General features: G+C 36.7%; 1 protein-coding gene across 5 annotated transcripts in view; it reads right to left on the reverse strand.

The window, feature by feature from the left end:
- Positions 1 to 15915, reverse strand: part of WDR36 (WD repeat domain 36) — a 40376-nt gene that overhangs the window by 13571 nt on the left and 10890 nt on the right. For all 5 annotated transcript variants that reach the window (XM_054715008.1, XM_054715009.1, XM_054715007.1 and 2 more), the window contains 11 exons: positions 15482 to 15536; positions 14209 to 14341; positions 13780 to 13955; positions 13328 to 13448; positions 12730 to 12795; positions 11457 to 11543; positions 10205 to 10350; positions 4498 to 4612; positions 3864 to 4029; positions 3509 to 3617; positions 1322 to 1401 (listed from right to left, as the gene is read on the reverse strand). In XM_054715008.1, coding sequence (XP_054570983.1) covers positions 1322 to 1401; positions 3509 to 3617; positions 3864 to 4029; positions 4498 to 4612; positions 10205 to 10350; positions 11457 to 11543; positions 12730 to 12795; positions 13328 to 13448; positions 13780 to 13955; positions 14209 to 14341; positions 15482 to 15536 — 1254 coding nt within the window. The remainder of the gene's footprint in view (positions 1 to 1321; positions 1402 to 3508; positions 3618 to 3863; positions 4030 to 4497; positions 4613 to 10204; positions 10351 to 11456; positions 11544 to 12729; positions 12796 to 13327; positions 13449 to 13779; positions 13956 to 14208; positions 14342 to 15481; positions 15537 to 15915) is intronic.

Raw genomic sequence — 15915 nt, forward strand, 5'->3', positions numbered from 1 at the left:
ATGCTGAGTCAAAGACTGATAGGTTTAAATGCTTCTAGATCCTATTTTTTCCATTCCAAAGATAAACTTGCCACTTTGTAAAAATATTTTGCCAATTTAGCACTACTGAACATTAAGCTATCTCTCCCATCTAAATGTGAACTAAAACTACTAAAAAGGAAATGACAAGGGCACATGTCAACTCTATTACTTGTACACCTTTCCTACTGTAATTAAAGCAATTCAAATTACAATGTTCATTTTTAGAAAAATAGCAAAAGTCCTAAACTACTAATATTTCTAATGATGCCTTTTTTTTTAAAGTAAGGAAATACCAACTTTAGGTGAACTTTTTGAAGTTAGAGGACACAGCCCAGTAACTAAATTTTGCTTTACTCTATTTTAAATGAAAAAGAGAAACATGTGTGGACATAAGTTCCTAGTTATTAGAGCTGGACTAATTAGTAACACTCTTTTGTTGCACATATTCCAAATCAGGTGCCTATGCTGGATAAATAGTTGTGCCTCATTCCTATAGCAAGCTTGAAAGGAAATGATTACATCAGGGTTTTTCCTTTCTAAAGGTCAAAGTGCTTTCAAGTATGAGCTTATCTAATTCCTCAGAAAAAAAAAAAAGTAAGTAGAATTGGACAGAGCTTAGTAATTTAGAAATATTTCAGAAGATTAAAAAGTACCATCTTCTTTCTCACCAATGTCTTTCCTTATGGTATATTCTTGTTAATTAGATACTTTGCTACTCCCATCACTCCTTCCTAAGCAATTCTATGTTAATACGATTTTAAACTGCATCTATTCCTATATAATTTTTAAGAGTATTTTTTTATTGATTTTTTTGAGAGAGAGGAGGGAGTGAGAGAGAGAAACATTGATCTGTTGCCTCCTCTATGTACCGCAACCAGGAATTGAACCCAAAACCTGGGTATGTTCCTGGAATCAAACCTGCGACCCTTCGGTGCATGGGACAATGCTCAACCAACTGAGCCACAAAGACCAGGGCTATTCCTATATAATTTTTAACAACAACAAAGCACTCTAAGTCTATCAGATAGATTTCTGAACCCTACTGGGTTTTATCCAAATCTTTTCATTCTTGAAGGTATCTAAAATGTCTTCCTTCAAGAATTATGTTAGAGACAGAGAATATATAACATACATTAAGGAAAGTTAAGATTTTTGACCTTTTAACTAAATTCAGTATGAACAAAAAAACATACAAAATAAAAGTTTGAGTCATATTTTTAAAAGCACATAATCCATTAATTACAGGTAAAATGATTGAGAAATTTTCTGATAGAGGTTAGGGATTTAAAAATAAACTCACCACCCAGAAGGAAGGTCCCAAGTTCTGATAGAGCAATCCATTGAAGCACTTATTAACCAACGACCATCAGGACTGAAAGCCTTTAAGTTAAAAAAAAATAAAGAAGAGTACATACATAATCTGTGTGTGTGTGTGTGCGTGTATACATGTATACGTATGTTTGTAATGTTTGTGCCTGAATTTTTAACAGCTTAAAGAATGCAATAAATTAAAAGATGCAGACTACATGAAAAACTAAGTTTGAGTAAAATTTAGACTACCTTATTTTATATAAAAGAAACCATTTCTTATATACCACTGATTTGGATATAGATAAGGATTAGGCTTTTATAGGCATTATAAAAACTTTTGAAAATTAACAGTAAAAATTAAATATTTACTCCAGAATCTCCTATATTTATAGACAATTAACAAACTGTGTTTAACTACAAATCATTTTAAAATATAAAGCTGCTGTTCTGAGAGCATTCAATTACTAGTAGAAATATTTTGTTACCTAATTTGATTACAATGTATCTGTGAAAGCAACAAAAAACTACATTTTCTTAAAAAGAGTCTATATATTAGACTAGCTTTCTAAGAATAATCCTAATTTTGAATGCAAATTATCTTAAAATATTAACGTTACTAAAAAAGTCATTATACTTTTACTTATAGTTTCAGTTAAAAATCTTTTCTTCATTAATCATGTCTGATTTCCAAAATATAACTTAAATCTGCAAAAAGAGTTTCAAAATAAATTTACACTATAAACTACTCATAACGAGATATAGCTTTTCTATCAGTAAAAATGAGTAATAATAGCTATCTCCTTGCCTGTAGCAAGTGTTTTGAGGCTTAAATCCCATCAGATGTGGAAGAAGGCCCAAAAGGAAAACTTTAGGGTTTATAATGGCAGTAGATTGTATGCATCCAGAAGTCTAATTTCAATTATTTGAACATTTTTAAACTAAATAGAAGCAGAAATGAGTCAAGTTTTGTTTAAACATTTAGCTTGTTTTACCATGTCATTTATTAGGGATCATGACTATCCATATTGGCACATGATATTTGGATAATTGAACTCTAATTTGTTCATCAGGGCTGCAGTAATATTGTGGAAACTCAAAACTTAAGGTACAGAGAGATCAATTTACAGAATAGAACAAGCTATTAGAGGACGGGGAAAAGGATCTGATAAGTAAACCTCATAGATTTAATTTAAGAGGAATAATTTAATACTGAGTACTAGAAACTCCAGACACACAAGTTGAAAATGTGAGAAGGAAAAAAACAAAAACAGGAAGATTGTTGGCACTTACAGATGTTTTAAAAAATGCTATTTCATCATAATTACTCCACTCCCACCCTCATTTCTGTAGATACTGTCACAACAAATTCTGTTGATGGGTAGTTCTACCAATCTCCAATCTCCAGAACAACACCATTTCCTGACCATTTCTCCTTATTTTTAAGGAAATGGGTAAGCATTGCAAATTCTGACTTTTGGTATGAGAATGAATAAGTAAAAGTAGCTGTTGGAACTGGCATTCAGTAGCTAGGATTTTATTTTTATTTTTTTCTCTTTTCAAATAAATCAAGGAATCTGCAATTGATGCAAAATGACAATATAAACTTAATATGGTCCTCTACATACACAAGAGTGCTTCTTATCATTTCATAGATCCCTCCATAAGAATACAATAGTAAGCTAAATCACATTATCAGTTAAACTCTTTTGGAATTAAGCTATACAAACTCTAGAAATAAAACAAAACTAGCACATACCAGGTACCACATATTCCAAGTCTCCTAGTATTAATTTTTTATGCATGTAGAAAACCAGAAATAAGTTCCTTCAGCCTAGTTTAATATTAAGTCAGAAATGATATACCTACGTTTCAATCTCTAAAGTATATTTTGGTCCTGTTTGCAGTCTAAGAGAAAAAGATAAACTCTGCGATATATATTTTAATCTGATGGCATTAACTCTATGAGAAATACTAAACTTTCTTTTAATTCTGTATTTTCTTTAAAAATCTCTTTGAAAATTAGTCTCCAAATTATTTCTTTTAAATATTTCCTCATACTAGTATGATGAGTAGTTTAATGCTATTCAAGGAAAACAATTTCAATTATTTGAACATTTTTAAACTAAATAGAAGCAGAAATGAGTCAAGTTTTGTTTAAACATTTAGCTTGTTTTACCATGTCATTTATTTGGCCTTGATGTCCAGAAAACTCTCTGACAATCTTTCTAGTTTCTATGTCCAGAACATTAATGGAGAAGTCATCCAAGGCGAGTCCCAGAATGCCACTAGCAAGATAAATGCATCAGTTTTAATAAACAAACAAACAAAAACTTGAACTAAAATCTCACAGGCATTGTAATTTTTTCAAATCAAGTGTACCTTTGGATTCTGAATAAGCAAAATGCTATTCTTTTTATATTAAAAATCTGATTTTTTTCCCCACTTGGTAAATTATATACTTTATTTAAATTAAGAACTTCTACCAAAAACATCAAGAGGAAAATTCATTATCATTAAAAGAGAAACTTTACCTGTCTCTGTGTAGCAGCATCATATTTGGAGATGAATCAAGATTCATAGAATGGATTAAAATTTTGTTTTTAAAGTTCCAAAACTTGAGTAATCCTTCACTACCAGTCGTAATTGTCAACTGGTTTAATCCATCCACTGCAACACCTCTAACAGACCCTTTATGAGCTTTAAAGCATATGTTAAAAGAAAAAAAGAGTAAGAATTGATATTGGCTCTCTGAATACTGCACAGAGTGATTCCTTTATTTAAATATCTAAGTCCCACTATTTACCTTTCCTAAAATTTTGATATTACTCTGAATTTTAGGGAGTAGGGAGATTATTATATTGCTCGAGTAAAAACAAAGTTGATCAGATTAATACACAAAAAGTTTCAAAAAACAGTTAAGATTTTCTGCTCAAAGCAAGAAAACAAAAATTTTAATTTGTATATTATCTACTTTCCCATAACATCTGTGACTTAATTCTCTGAGTATTTCAACATGGTGGCAATACGATGTAATGGCAGTATCTGTCATATAGAGTTGACAATAGCCCATCAAAATGGCTGGCAGTCAAAAATTTAATACATGCCAATGAGTTATTAGCCTCATACTTATCTATATTATTTTTTTAATAAGAAAAAATGCAATACCTTGATCCTCACCAAACCTTCCTCGATGTAAACCAGACTGCATGTTATATACATCTACAGTTCCTGATGAGAGACCAATTACAGCAAAGTTTCCACAAGAAGTTATATCCACTGCCTTAGGGGAAAAAAAATTAAACACAAGTGACACAGCAAATAACTAACATTTTTATTGTACTTCAGCTTCCATAGTGTTTTTTATCTACTAATTACCTTACTCTTTTTAAAAATAACCTTAGACTTCTGGATGAATACAATGGCATGATAAATTAATTAGTTCATTAATTTTCTTAAACATTCCCGTATTTGGATATATAAGAAATATCTGCTTGATTCTCCTTTCTCTAAGAAGTATGAAGAAATTATTATCCAAGACCATAAAACATAACTGAAGTAACTCAGTTGAAATATACAAAGTCAGAATAATTGTGTTATCATCTGCCTTCAATTTTTAATTTATTCCTTTGCAGATACTGACAAGCTCATCCTAAAACTCATATGGAAATGCAAGGGACCAGAATAGCCAAAACAATTTTGGGGGGTGCAGGAGAGCGGGAGAATAAACTTGAAAGATTCAATCTTCCTGAATTCAAAACTTACTACAAGGGTAAAAGATACCAAAATCAAGACAGTTTGGTACTGGCATGAAGATAGACATATCCTATCTAATAAAAGAGAAACATGCAAATTGACCATACCTTTGCTATGCCCACAGCCAATCAGAGTGAATATGCAAATTAACCCAAAGATGGTGGTTAATTTGCATATGCAGGCACTGAGCGGCCTGGGTCCCAGAAACATCCTCCGGACCCAGGCCGCTCCTAGCCCGTAGGCCCGCACTTAGGTCCTGAGCGCCAGGGGTCCCAGAATGTCCCCTGGCCACTCGGAGCCTATGGATGCAGGCACCAAGCAGCCTGGTGGGGTGTGAATATCCCCGTGTCGCTACAGCCGCTTGCAAATGCTCCCACACCAAGCGGCGGTCTGGGTCCATGCCCCCAGCCCAGCACCCACGACTGGGGGCTGGCTGCTGGCCTCTGGGGTGTGCTGAGACCCTGGCGGCCACCGCTGCATGCGGCCCAGGGTCCCTGCATGCCCCCAGCTTGGTGTCCATGGTGGGGCTGGCAGCTGGCCTCGGGGGCATTTGGAGATAGGATGTTCTGGCCCTGCCCCCAGCCACTTGCAAATGCTCCCGCACCAAGTGGCGGTTTGGGTCCACGCCCCCAGTCCGGCGCCCACAATGGGGGGCTGGCTGCTGGCCTCTGGGGTGTGCCGAGACCCTGGCGGCCACCGCTGCGTGCAGCCCAGGGTCCCTGCATGCCCCCAGCCTGGCGCCCATGGTGGGGCTAGCTGCTGGCCTCGGGGGCGTTAGGCGACGGGGATGTTCCCGCCCACCCCCAGTGGCTTTCCGCGCTCCGGCACCAAGTGGCGGTTCGTGTCCATGCCCCCAGCCCAGAGCCCTCCACAGGGGGATGGCTGCTGGACTCTGGGGTGTGCCAAGACCCCAGGGGCCACCACTGGGTGGCAGGGACACGCCCCTAGCCCAGTGGACACAATCCAGGGGCTGCATGAGCTGCAGAGGATACACCTTTTGAAAAACATATATATCTTATTGATATTTTTTTACAGAGAAGAATGGAGAGGGATAGACAGTCGGAAATATCAATGAGAGAGAAACATCGATTAGCTGCCTCCTGCACACTCCCCACTGGGGATGTGCCTCCAACCAAGGTACATGCCCTTAACAGGAATCAAACCTGGGACCCTTCAGTCTGCAGGCCCACGGTCTATCCACTGAGCCAAACCGGTTTGAGAGTAAATACCTTTTCTGACAGCTCATTGGCTAAGCTCCCTGTAGGCCACCACTTGCAGTGTTCTTGGTAATTTGTGTTATAAGAATCCAAGAAGGTTTTTCCACCCCACTCCTGGAGGAAAAAATGAAGGTCCGCTACTGGAGGGGCTAAGAAATGTCATATCCTGCCCTAGCTGGTTTTGCTCAATGGTTGGAGCCTTGGCCTGATGACCACAGGGTCCAGGTTCGATTCTGATCTAGGGCATGTACCTAGGTTACAGGCTCCTACCTGGCCGGGGCCCAGGACAGGGCTCATGCAGGAGGCAACCAATCAAAGTGTCCCTCTCACACTGATGTTTCTTTCTGTCTCTCCCTCTCTCTTCCACACTCTCTAAAAATCAATGGAAACATATCCTCAGATGAGGATAAAAAAAAAAAGAAAAGAAAAAGAAATGTCATATCCTATGAAAGATACATCTTGAAAATGCCTAAAGAAAGTTGTCATTTTTTCACAGTGAAGGGACTAGAGTCCGTGTTGATGAAAACACCTTGGCGGCTGCAGTGGCTGGCAGTGGCTGCAGCAGCGGGGTGATGGGGCTGGCACCTTCCCCTGATCAGCCGGGTCGCCTGACATCCCTTGAGGGGTCCCAGATTGGAAAGGCTGCAGGCTGAGCTGAGGGGAACCCCCCCTCCTTCCCCCTCCCCCGTGCACGAATTTCGTGCACCGGGCCTCTAGTAGAACAATAAAAGAGAACTGAGAATCCAGAAGTAAACCCTCACATAATGTCAAATGATTTGGGGCGAGGATGCCAAGATCATTCAATGGTAAAAGGATAATCTTCTGAACAAATGATGCTGAACAACTAGATATCAGTATTAATTCAGAAATGATTATAGATCTAAAAATAACAGCTAAAACTATGAAACTCTTAGAAGAAATCACAGGGGTAAATCTCCATGGCCTTGGGTTAAGCAATGATTTTTCTAAAACCACAAGCAGTATAAAAAAAAAATAGGTTAGACTTCACTAAAGTTAAAAAATCTTAGGCAGAAAATGATACCAGCAAGAAAACAAAATGATGGCCCATAGAATGGGAGAAAATATCTGCAAATCATGTATCTGATAAGGTACTTGTACCCAGATTATATAAAGAGCTATTAAAATTCAATATAAAAAGATAAACAATTCCATTAAACAATGGGCAAATGACTTAATAAACATTTCTCCAAAGAAAATACACAAACAGCCAATAAGCACATGAAAAATGTTCACCATAATTAAGTCACTGGGGAAATGCAAATTAAAACCACAATGAGATACTCACTAGGATGGCAATAACCAAACGAACAGACAGTAACAAGGCTAGGATGTATAGAAATTGGAACCTCTATACATTGCTGGTTAGAAATGCAGTTCCTCAAAAATGTTAAACAGAATTATATTATGACTTAATCATTCTTCTCTTAGATATAAATGCAGAGAAATAAAACACATGTCCACATAAAAATCTATACACCAATGTTCATAGCAGTATTTATAGCCAAAAAGTAGGAACAACACAAAAGTAGGTCCATAAACTAACTGACCAATGGCTAACCAAAATGAAGTTTATACACAAAATGGAGCATTATTCAGCAATAAAAGGTATACAGTATTTATACAAGCTACAATATGGATGCACCTTGAAAACATTATGCTAAGTAAAAGAAGACAAAGAACATATATTGTATGATTCCCTTTATATGAAATGGCCAGACTAGGCAAATCTATATATCGATCTTCTATCCTATCTAATAAGAGTAATATGCAAACTGACCATCACTCCAACACACAAGATGGCTGCCCCCATGTGGACACAAGATGGCCAGCAGGGGAGGGAGTTGGGAGGGACCAGGCCTGCAAGGGAGGGCAGTTGTGGGCAATCAGGCCAGCAGGGGAGGGCAGTTGGGGGTGACCAGGCCTGCAAGGAAGGGTAGTTGGGAGGGACTAGGCCTGCAAGGGAAGGCAGCTGGGAGTGATCAAGCCTGCAGGGGAGGGCAGCAAGGGGAGACCAGGCTGGCAGAGGGAAGTTGGGAGCGACCGGGCCTGCAGGGAAGGGCAGTTGGGGGGGGGGGGGGGGGGGGGCGGCAGGCCTGCAGGGGAGACGAGAGCAGTTGGGGGGGGACCAGGCCTACAGGGGAGGGCAGTTAGGGGTGACCAGGCCTGCAGGGCAGGGCAGTGAGGGGCAATCAGGCTGGCAGGGGAGCAGTTAGGCATCAATCAGGCTGGCAGGCAGAAGTGGTTAGGGGCAATCAGGAAGGCAGGCAGGTGAGCAGTTGGGAGCCAGCAGTCCTGGATTGATAGGTAGCTATGACACGCACTGACCCCCAGGGGGCAGACGCTTAAACGTAGGAGCTACCGAGCTGCAGTGATTTGGCAGCTGCAGTTCTCGGGTGACGCACCCAGAACCAGAGAGAGAGCCTGACTGGGGTGTGTCACCTGTGAACTGACCTTTTGCAAGCTGGGACCCCTCGAGGGATGTTGGAGAGTGGGTTTAGGCCTGATCCCTGCAGGCCAGGCCAAGGGACCCCATGCACCAGGCCTCTAGTCTATCTATCTATAATAATAAAAGCATAAAATGCTAATTAGATCCAATGTCCTTCCAGATGTCCTTCCAGACAACCTTCCGGATGAAGCCGGGGCTGCGAGGGAAACCCGGGTCCCAGATGCCAGAGAGAAGCCGGTGCCGGCAGCCTGGAGAAGGAAGGCCTACTCTTGCACGAATTTCGTGCATTGGGCCTCTAGTCTAGGGAGATGGGAGAGGGAAAAAGTGAGAGAATGCAGATGGCTGCTAATAAGTACAATAGAGGATTTCATTTTGAGGTGATGGAAATGTTCTAAAATTAAATTCATAAAATTTTGGTGATGATTAGTAATAGAATTTGGTGAACCAATTCAATTAATATACATAAAACCACTGAATTAATTGTACACTTTAAATGAGTGAATTATATCTCAATAAAACTGTTTAAGAAAAAGCAGAGGTAATATTTCTGCAAACCAAATTTGACATTTTTCTTTATATCTTAAAACTGAACCTAACAGAAGATTCACATGTTAACAAAAGAAAACAAAAATAAAATTTCAAAGAGGAATAAGAACTTAAAAATAAACACTGTCATTTAAAATCTGTATTTAAATATGCTTAGACAGTACTCAATCAGAATTTCTCTAAAAGGCATTTATCACAATAGACATACACGGAAAAACAAGAAATAAAGGATTTAAATAACTTCTATCCTACTATGCATTAAAGATTTACCTAAATCCTACTCATACAGTGAAAGAAATCAAGGAAGGAAGGAAGGATGAAAATAAAGAGGGGAAGAAACCTTCAGATTCATATTTATTGAATATAATACTGTACACTCAACATAATTCAGGTGAAGAAATATATTAATAGTTCTGGCCTGGTGGCTCAGTTGGATGGAGCTTTATCCTGTGCACCAAAGGGTTACTAGTTACATCCCTGATCGGGGCAGATGTGGGAGATAACCAAACTATGTTTCTCTCACATCAATGTTTCTTTCTCTCTCTCTCTCTCTCTCTCTCTCTCTCTCTCTCTCCCCCCACCCCTCTCTTTAAAATCAATAAAACATATTAAAACGTATATATATATTAATGCTGAAATAATCTTCAAAGGGTATTCTGAGTAATCCTATGTAAGAAAATTTAAGAAACCAACATACTACATCTGATTAAGCAAAGCTTAACTTAAACCTAAAGTAATTCTCTGTAAGCTGGAAAACTTAATATTATTAGGGACTAATTTGAAAATGTTTATGTTCTTTCAACCAATATTATCATCAATAAAGTTGAGTATAACAAGATTACAAGATGGTTTTATGGGGAGGAAATGCTTTTAAAACAAGCTCACTTACAGTTGCAGTAATGTCATCTTTCTTCAGCTCTTTTGGCTTGAGAAAGTAAGCGCCTATTGTAGATCTTTGATAGTTCCAGGTTGAGCAAGATAGCTTACCCTGATGGCAAGCAATGATACCATCCCAGTCACTTTCACGAGCTTCCTCTAAAACGTAATTAAAATCATAAACCAATTGCTTTCATTACCCCACTAATTTCTTCACCTATCATTTATTAAGCACATAATCGTCCATGTTATCATTAGACATTAGAGATACAATTATAAACATGTAATTCCTGCTAGTAATGAGCTTGCAATCTAACAAGAGATTCTGATCAGCAGAAATTACAGTAAAGTATGATTGTGCCTTATAAGAGCACTCAGGAAGTTTGCTAAGAAATTGGGGAAGAGTAATAAATGGCTCCATGAAAGAAGCAGTAAAACAAGTAAAAATTAACCGGGAGGATGAGGTAGAAGGGTACACACAGGTCCAAGAGTAATCTGAACAAAATTAAGTACAGCAACTAAGTGAAGCATTTTCTTGAGGGGTGAGAGGAGGGCAAGGCAACTGGAGCCACACGGCAAAGTGTCTTGAAAACCATGTAAAGAAAGGAGATTCACCCTAAAGGTAATAAGGGGCCACAGAAAGGTTTTTAAGATGAGTGACATGATTCAGATGTTTTCGAAACGTCACTCGGTCCTAAGATAAAAACTAAAAAGGAGGATGGTCAAAATTAAAGTTTAAAAAAAGTATCAGTCATCAGGTTGTTAAAATAACCTTGAAGTAAAAATGGTGCTTATACAGATTTTCTATGATAGTTTTCAATCAATAATCCCATTACCTATGCATTTTTCTTCAAATTACTTCTTTGAATGAAGCACTGCTCAAATGAGATAGTACATATTAAGATCTGTGTATTTAGATCTTTATTAAATTAGAGCTCTGTATCCTCAGTTCTTGCCTTTTTACGCTAGTGAATTTCATTATATTAGGCATATGACAGAATAAAAAGGGCTACAAAGTGATATATCAAGTATTGTTTATTAATAGCTCTTAGAGATGAGCAAGCCTGAAATTAATAGATAACAAGTTCAAATTATAAATAACTCTTTTTCAGTCTTCACACAATATTAGCACGCACTTGGGTTACCTTCCAAATCTTATTAATATTTGCAAAAATATCTTTTAAAATAGAAAAAAATAAAGAAATGTATAGTAGGAAATAAATGACAAAGCAGAACTTCTCAAAACACAGCAAGAAGTTACTTACCAGCTGCAAACTTTGTGATGGGCGAAAGTCTCACTGACAGGGTATTTTGAAGTCCTTTACGTTTGACTCTTTTTTTGTTTATTAATCCTATGGTTGGGGGAGAGGGGAATATAGCTATAAATCATTCTTAATGAAATGTACATAAAAGTTATTCACTGTCACATAACTATAAAGTTCAAGATATTCTCATTTAAGTCAGAGGCAAAATAAAGATGTTATTACCACTGTCATTAAATTGCTTGTCAAGTTTAGCTAAGTAATGCCATGAAAAATTAAACTATGATATATAATTTATAAAAGATGGTAAAAATATCTTTTATTTGCAGGTGAAATAATGGTGATATAGTCATGTCAATGAAGAGAAACAGCCAAATAATAATTAGAAGTAAAATAGTTTCACTGGATCAGATACCGAACCAATACAAAAAAAAAAAAAAAAAAGATCAGCAAGTTCCCTACAATGCAGCATTTAATATCATTATAATATAAATAATATATTTTTGTATTTCATTATATTTCTAACTGCAACAAAGATCCCATTCATGTTAGCAAAATAATAAATATTAGAAAATCATATTAAAATATGTAAACTACCACTGAGTGATCTTAAATATGTAGGACAACAGGAGGAAAACTAAAAAAAATTCACTCAGGAAATGAAAAGATGACTTGAATGAGGAGATATTATATTGCTAGATGTGAAGATTCTTAAAGATATCAAATTTCTTCAATTTAAGAAAAATTATTTTGGATACTGATTTTAAAATGATCCTGAAATTCATCTGTAAGTATATACATGCATGAAGAGCAAGGACATTAGCTTACAAAAAAGAGTAATTATGAATAAAACTGGGAAACATTTTTGTTTAGCAAACAAAATCTTTAAAATGCTAGGAAACCCTGGGAAGGGACAGAGAACAAAAGACCTATTTACAAAAAGATGGGATACTTGGATGCTTTCTCTAAGCTCCTTTCCATCTTTAAAATTTTGCACTTTACAGATGGCTCAAGTTAGACCATCAAGGTGTTTTGGGTAGCAGCCATATGTTTTTACACCCAAGATAACTCTCTTTTCAATAATCTTACAGCAGCACCTCAACCACTTCTATAGCAACAATGATCTTAGGAATCTTACTACTGCCCTTCATACAAGGGTTTTTTAATTTTATTAAGAGCAAATGTATCAATAAAACCTCTTCTGGTCATCTCACAGAATCTTGAAATGTTTCTTTTGGGATCAACAGGTTTTTTTTCTACCTTGCAAATGACCTACCATGTCCCAAGCTCTTGTTAAATTTTTCATGTATTGTGGAAAATGACTGAAGAGTTCCATCTTGACCTGTTGACATATATAGAAAATGCCTAATCAAGCTTCATCAAAACCATGGGCCATCTAAATCACAGATCTTATAGATTCTATGAAAAGACAGAAGTTATAGTTTGGGACAGTCAGATTGCAACTACATCCTTCATTACAGTATTCAATTGTATACTTATTAAGAACAAAGAATAGAATGAAATATTAATAATTCTCAGTATATTATTAGAATAGGCAAGGGCTACATTTTCAGAATCTGACCATTTTCTCTCAGAATTAGTAAACAGAATGACACTCCAAATGAAGATAATTATCATCTACAATGTTTCCTGAGTATTCCAAGTTAACACATTCTTCTTCGCTTCCTTTAACCCTTTCCCCACATTTCCGAGTAAATCAAAGAGACATTTGAATTTTAAAATGTGCAAATACCAAACTTAATAAACCAAAGAGACATTTGAATTTTAAAATGTGCAAATACCAAACTTGACATATTAAGCACCCTGTTCTCAATACTTGCTGGAATCAACTAACAGTATGCACAGAAACTCACTTGCGCTAAGAATCTGTTGTCCATTTTGTCCATAATATCTAATTTTGGTAAGAGGAGCACTATGTCCCATTCTGAATCTCAAAAGCCGGCCTTCACCGGTGGGACCATCAAATATCCATACCTGCCAAGAAATAAAATGGTAAGGTTCTTCCACAATGTAAGTTATCTGCAAGCAGCCAAATCATCTTTGACATAAATCAACTGGCAGTGGGTAGTGCTGGCCAGGCTGCTGACCCTGCAGTGGAGGGTTAGGGGAGCGATAAACTATAATGCTTTCTCACTTCATTGCAATCAATGTAACCTGCTGTGTTTTTGTTTCATCTCTACCAGTATCTTATTCCACATTCCTTCCACCTTCTAGGTTTCAGGCTAAAATATTAAAGCAGACTTGTAATAACCTGAAGAGTAGGACAGATGAGCCAGGAAGATGACAACAACAATAATCATAATACCCTAAGAGCATTGTCAGCGCCATTTGTGACAAGAAGTGGCTCTCTGTGGAGAAATGTCAATCCGGCAATTGCTGTAGAATGTGCATTTCTCATTTGATTGATAAATTTTTTGTCTTCAAGATCCCAGAGTCCAATATGGCCACATGGGCTTCCAGCTGCCATAATTGGATGACCATCTGTTATTAAAATAAAAGACATTAACAAAAACATGCACCATAAAATATCAATCAACTCTTCTTTCTACCCTTTTAATCCATAAAGTGAGAAAAGACTATACACCAAGAATCTATCAATGTTCCTCTGACTCTTTATACTCAAGTATTTCATTCTTTTGTTAAATTACAAAAAAAATCTATTAAGAAAATTTCTGTGAGTTTCAGAGTAATGCACTTTAAGTGTTCTTAAGTCGTAGCAATAATTAAGAGTTACCTGTGCGAAATGAAATAGAAGTAATAGGTCCCCAGTCTTGACGAAACTTCATTAATGTTTCATCAAACTTAATGTTATGAATGATAACCTGACCCGACATAAGACCAACAGCAACAACATCCACAGCTGGTGCCTAAAAATTAAATTATTCAACTTTTAAAATATTTTCAAACAGCTTTAATAATCCTGACTATATGCTTCCTTATTTACATGTTATCAGAAGAAATCATGTTATTTAGCACGAAAGTATATAAGAATAATTTTTTCCCCAAGTAATTTCTCACCTTCAAATCTGGTAGTTACCATCATCTCCCCTTCCCCAAAACATGGCTGACTTGATAAGAAAACAGCCATAACAGAAATGAAAGTTCATGTCTGAAATCACTATAGATCATTGAATAGTTGTAAACAGAAAAATAAGACAATTCTTAGAAAACATAAAAGCCTGCCATATGCACGGGAACATAAAAGGCCAATGCATGACAACATAAAAGGCCAACTACAAAGGAAGTAAAGAGTTGTTTACTCAAGGAAAACAGGAAAAACCTATAAAATACGTTAAAAGGCAAAAGAAGTCTTATACTTAGTCTGTTCCAGCTTGAATAGCCTATGACTATAATCTTCATTTTATATAATGATCTTACATACAGGCTCTATAATATGTTTCTCTATTTTAGCACAGAAAATCAATGTCCAATCCTCCTCCTATATAATAAAAGGCTAATATGCAAATCAACCAAACAGTGGAACAACCAGTCGCTACGATGCCCTCTGACCACGAAGGGGCAGACGCTCAACACACAGGCTGTCCCCTGGTGGTCAGTCATTCATTCAGACATGTCTGATACTCAAAACAAATAGCAGTTATTTCTGGAAGAGCCCAGAAAAAAATATTAGTATTTGGGCCCCAATTATTTCAAGCTACAAATCTTAACAACCTGACAAATGTCTGTGTGACCCACAATGAACAACTCATCTCCATTCCGTACAAGGCACTAGACGACATGCTTGCAGAATGATTGGTAAACACAGCTACACAGCAACGACTAGTTAAGAGCCTAATTTCAGGCAAAACAGTTTCCACAAAGTTTACAGACAAAGGTTTTATTATCTGTTTTCAATTACATTTCCAAAACAATATTTTGAGCATATTCATAAAGATAAACTAGTCTATATATTATTTTGTGTTTAGGTCTAAAAATATAATCAACCCCTGAAACTGAAAGATACAACTACTAAATCCATTTCTTCTTTGACTTAAAAAAATACTAACCTGCTGAAGAGCCGTCACTCCAACTTTCCATCCCGGAAATGTATATAGAAGTTTACTACAAGAAGAAAACAGTTGGAAGCTATTTTTCTGGGAGGAAAACAAAATCAACTACACATTAAAAATTAAAAGAGCAAGTGATAATTATTACGTTCTTACTCTGCCCCACACTATTCTAAAAATACATATTAACTTATTTAATACTCAAAACAATTCCATGAGGTAAACTTATACCACTCTCCAGATAAAGAAACCAAGAAACTTAAAATATGTGAAATAATTAAGTTAAGGTCCTGTAGCTAATAATTGATAGAGCCCAGAGAGATCAATTTCAAATCCCAATCTGCTAATAACTACTATACTATTCCAACTCTTTAAAAAATCAAATAGAAAAAAAATACATGACTAAAAACTACTTTATATTAGAGGCTATAATA

The sequence above is a fragment of the Eptesicus fuscus genome, chromosome 4, assembly GCF_027574615.1.
Source record: "Eptesicus fuscus isolate TK198812 chromosome 4, DD_ASM_mEF_20220401, whole genome shotgun sequence".
NCBI lineage: Eukaryota > Metazoa > Chordata > Mammalia > Chiroptera > Vespertilionidae > Eptesicus > Eptesicus fuscus.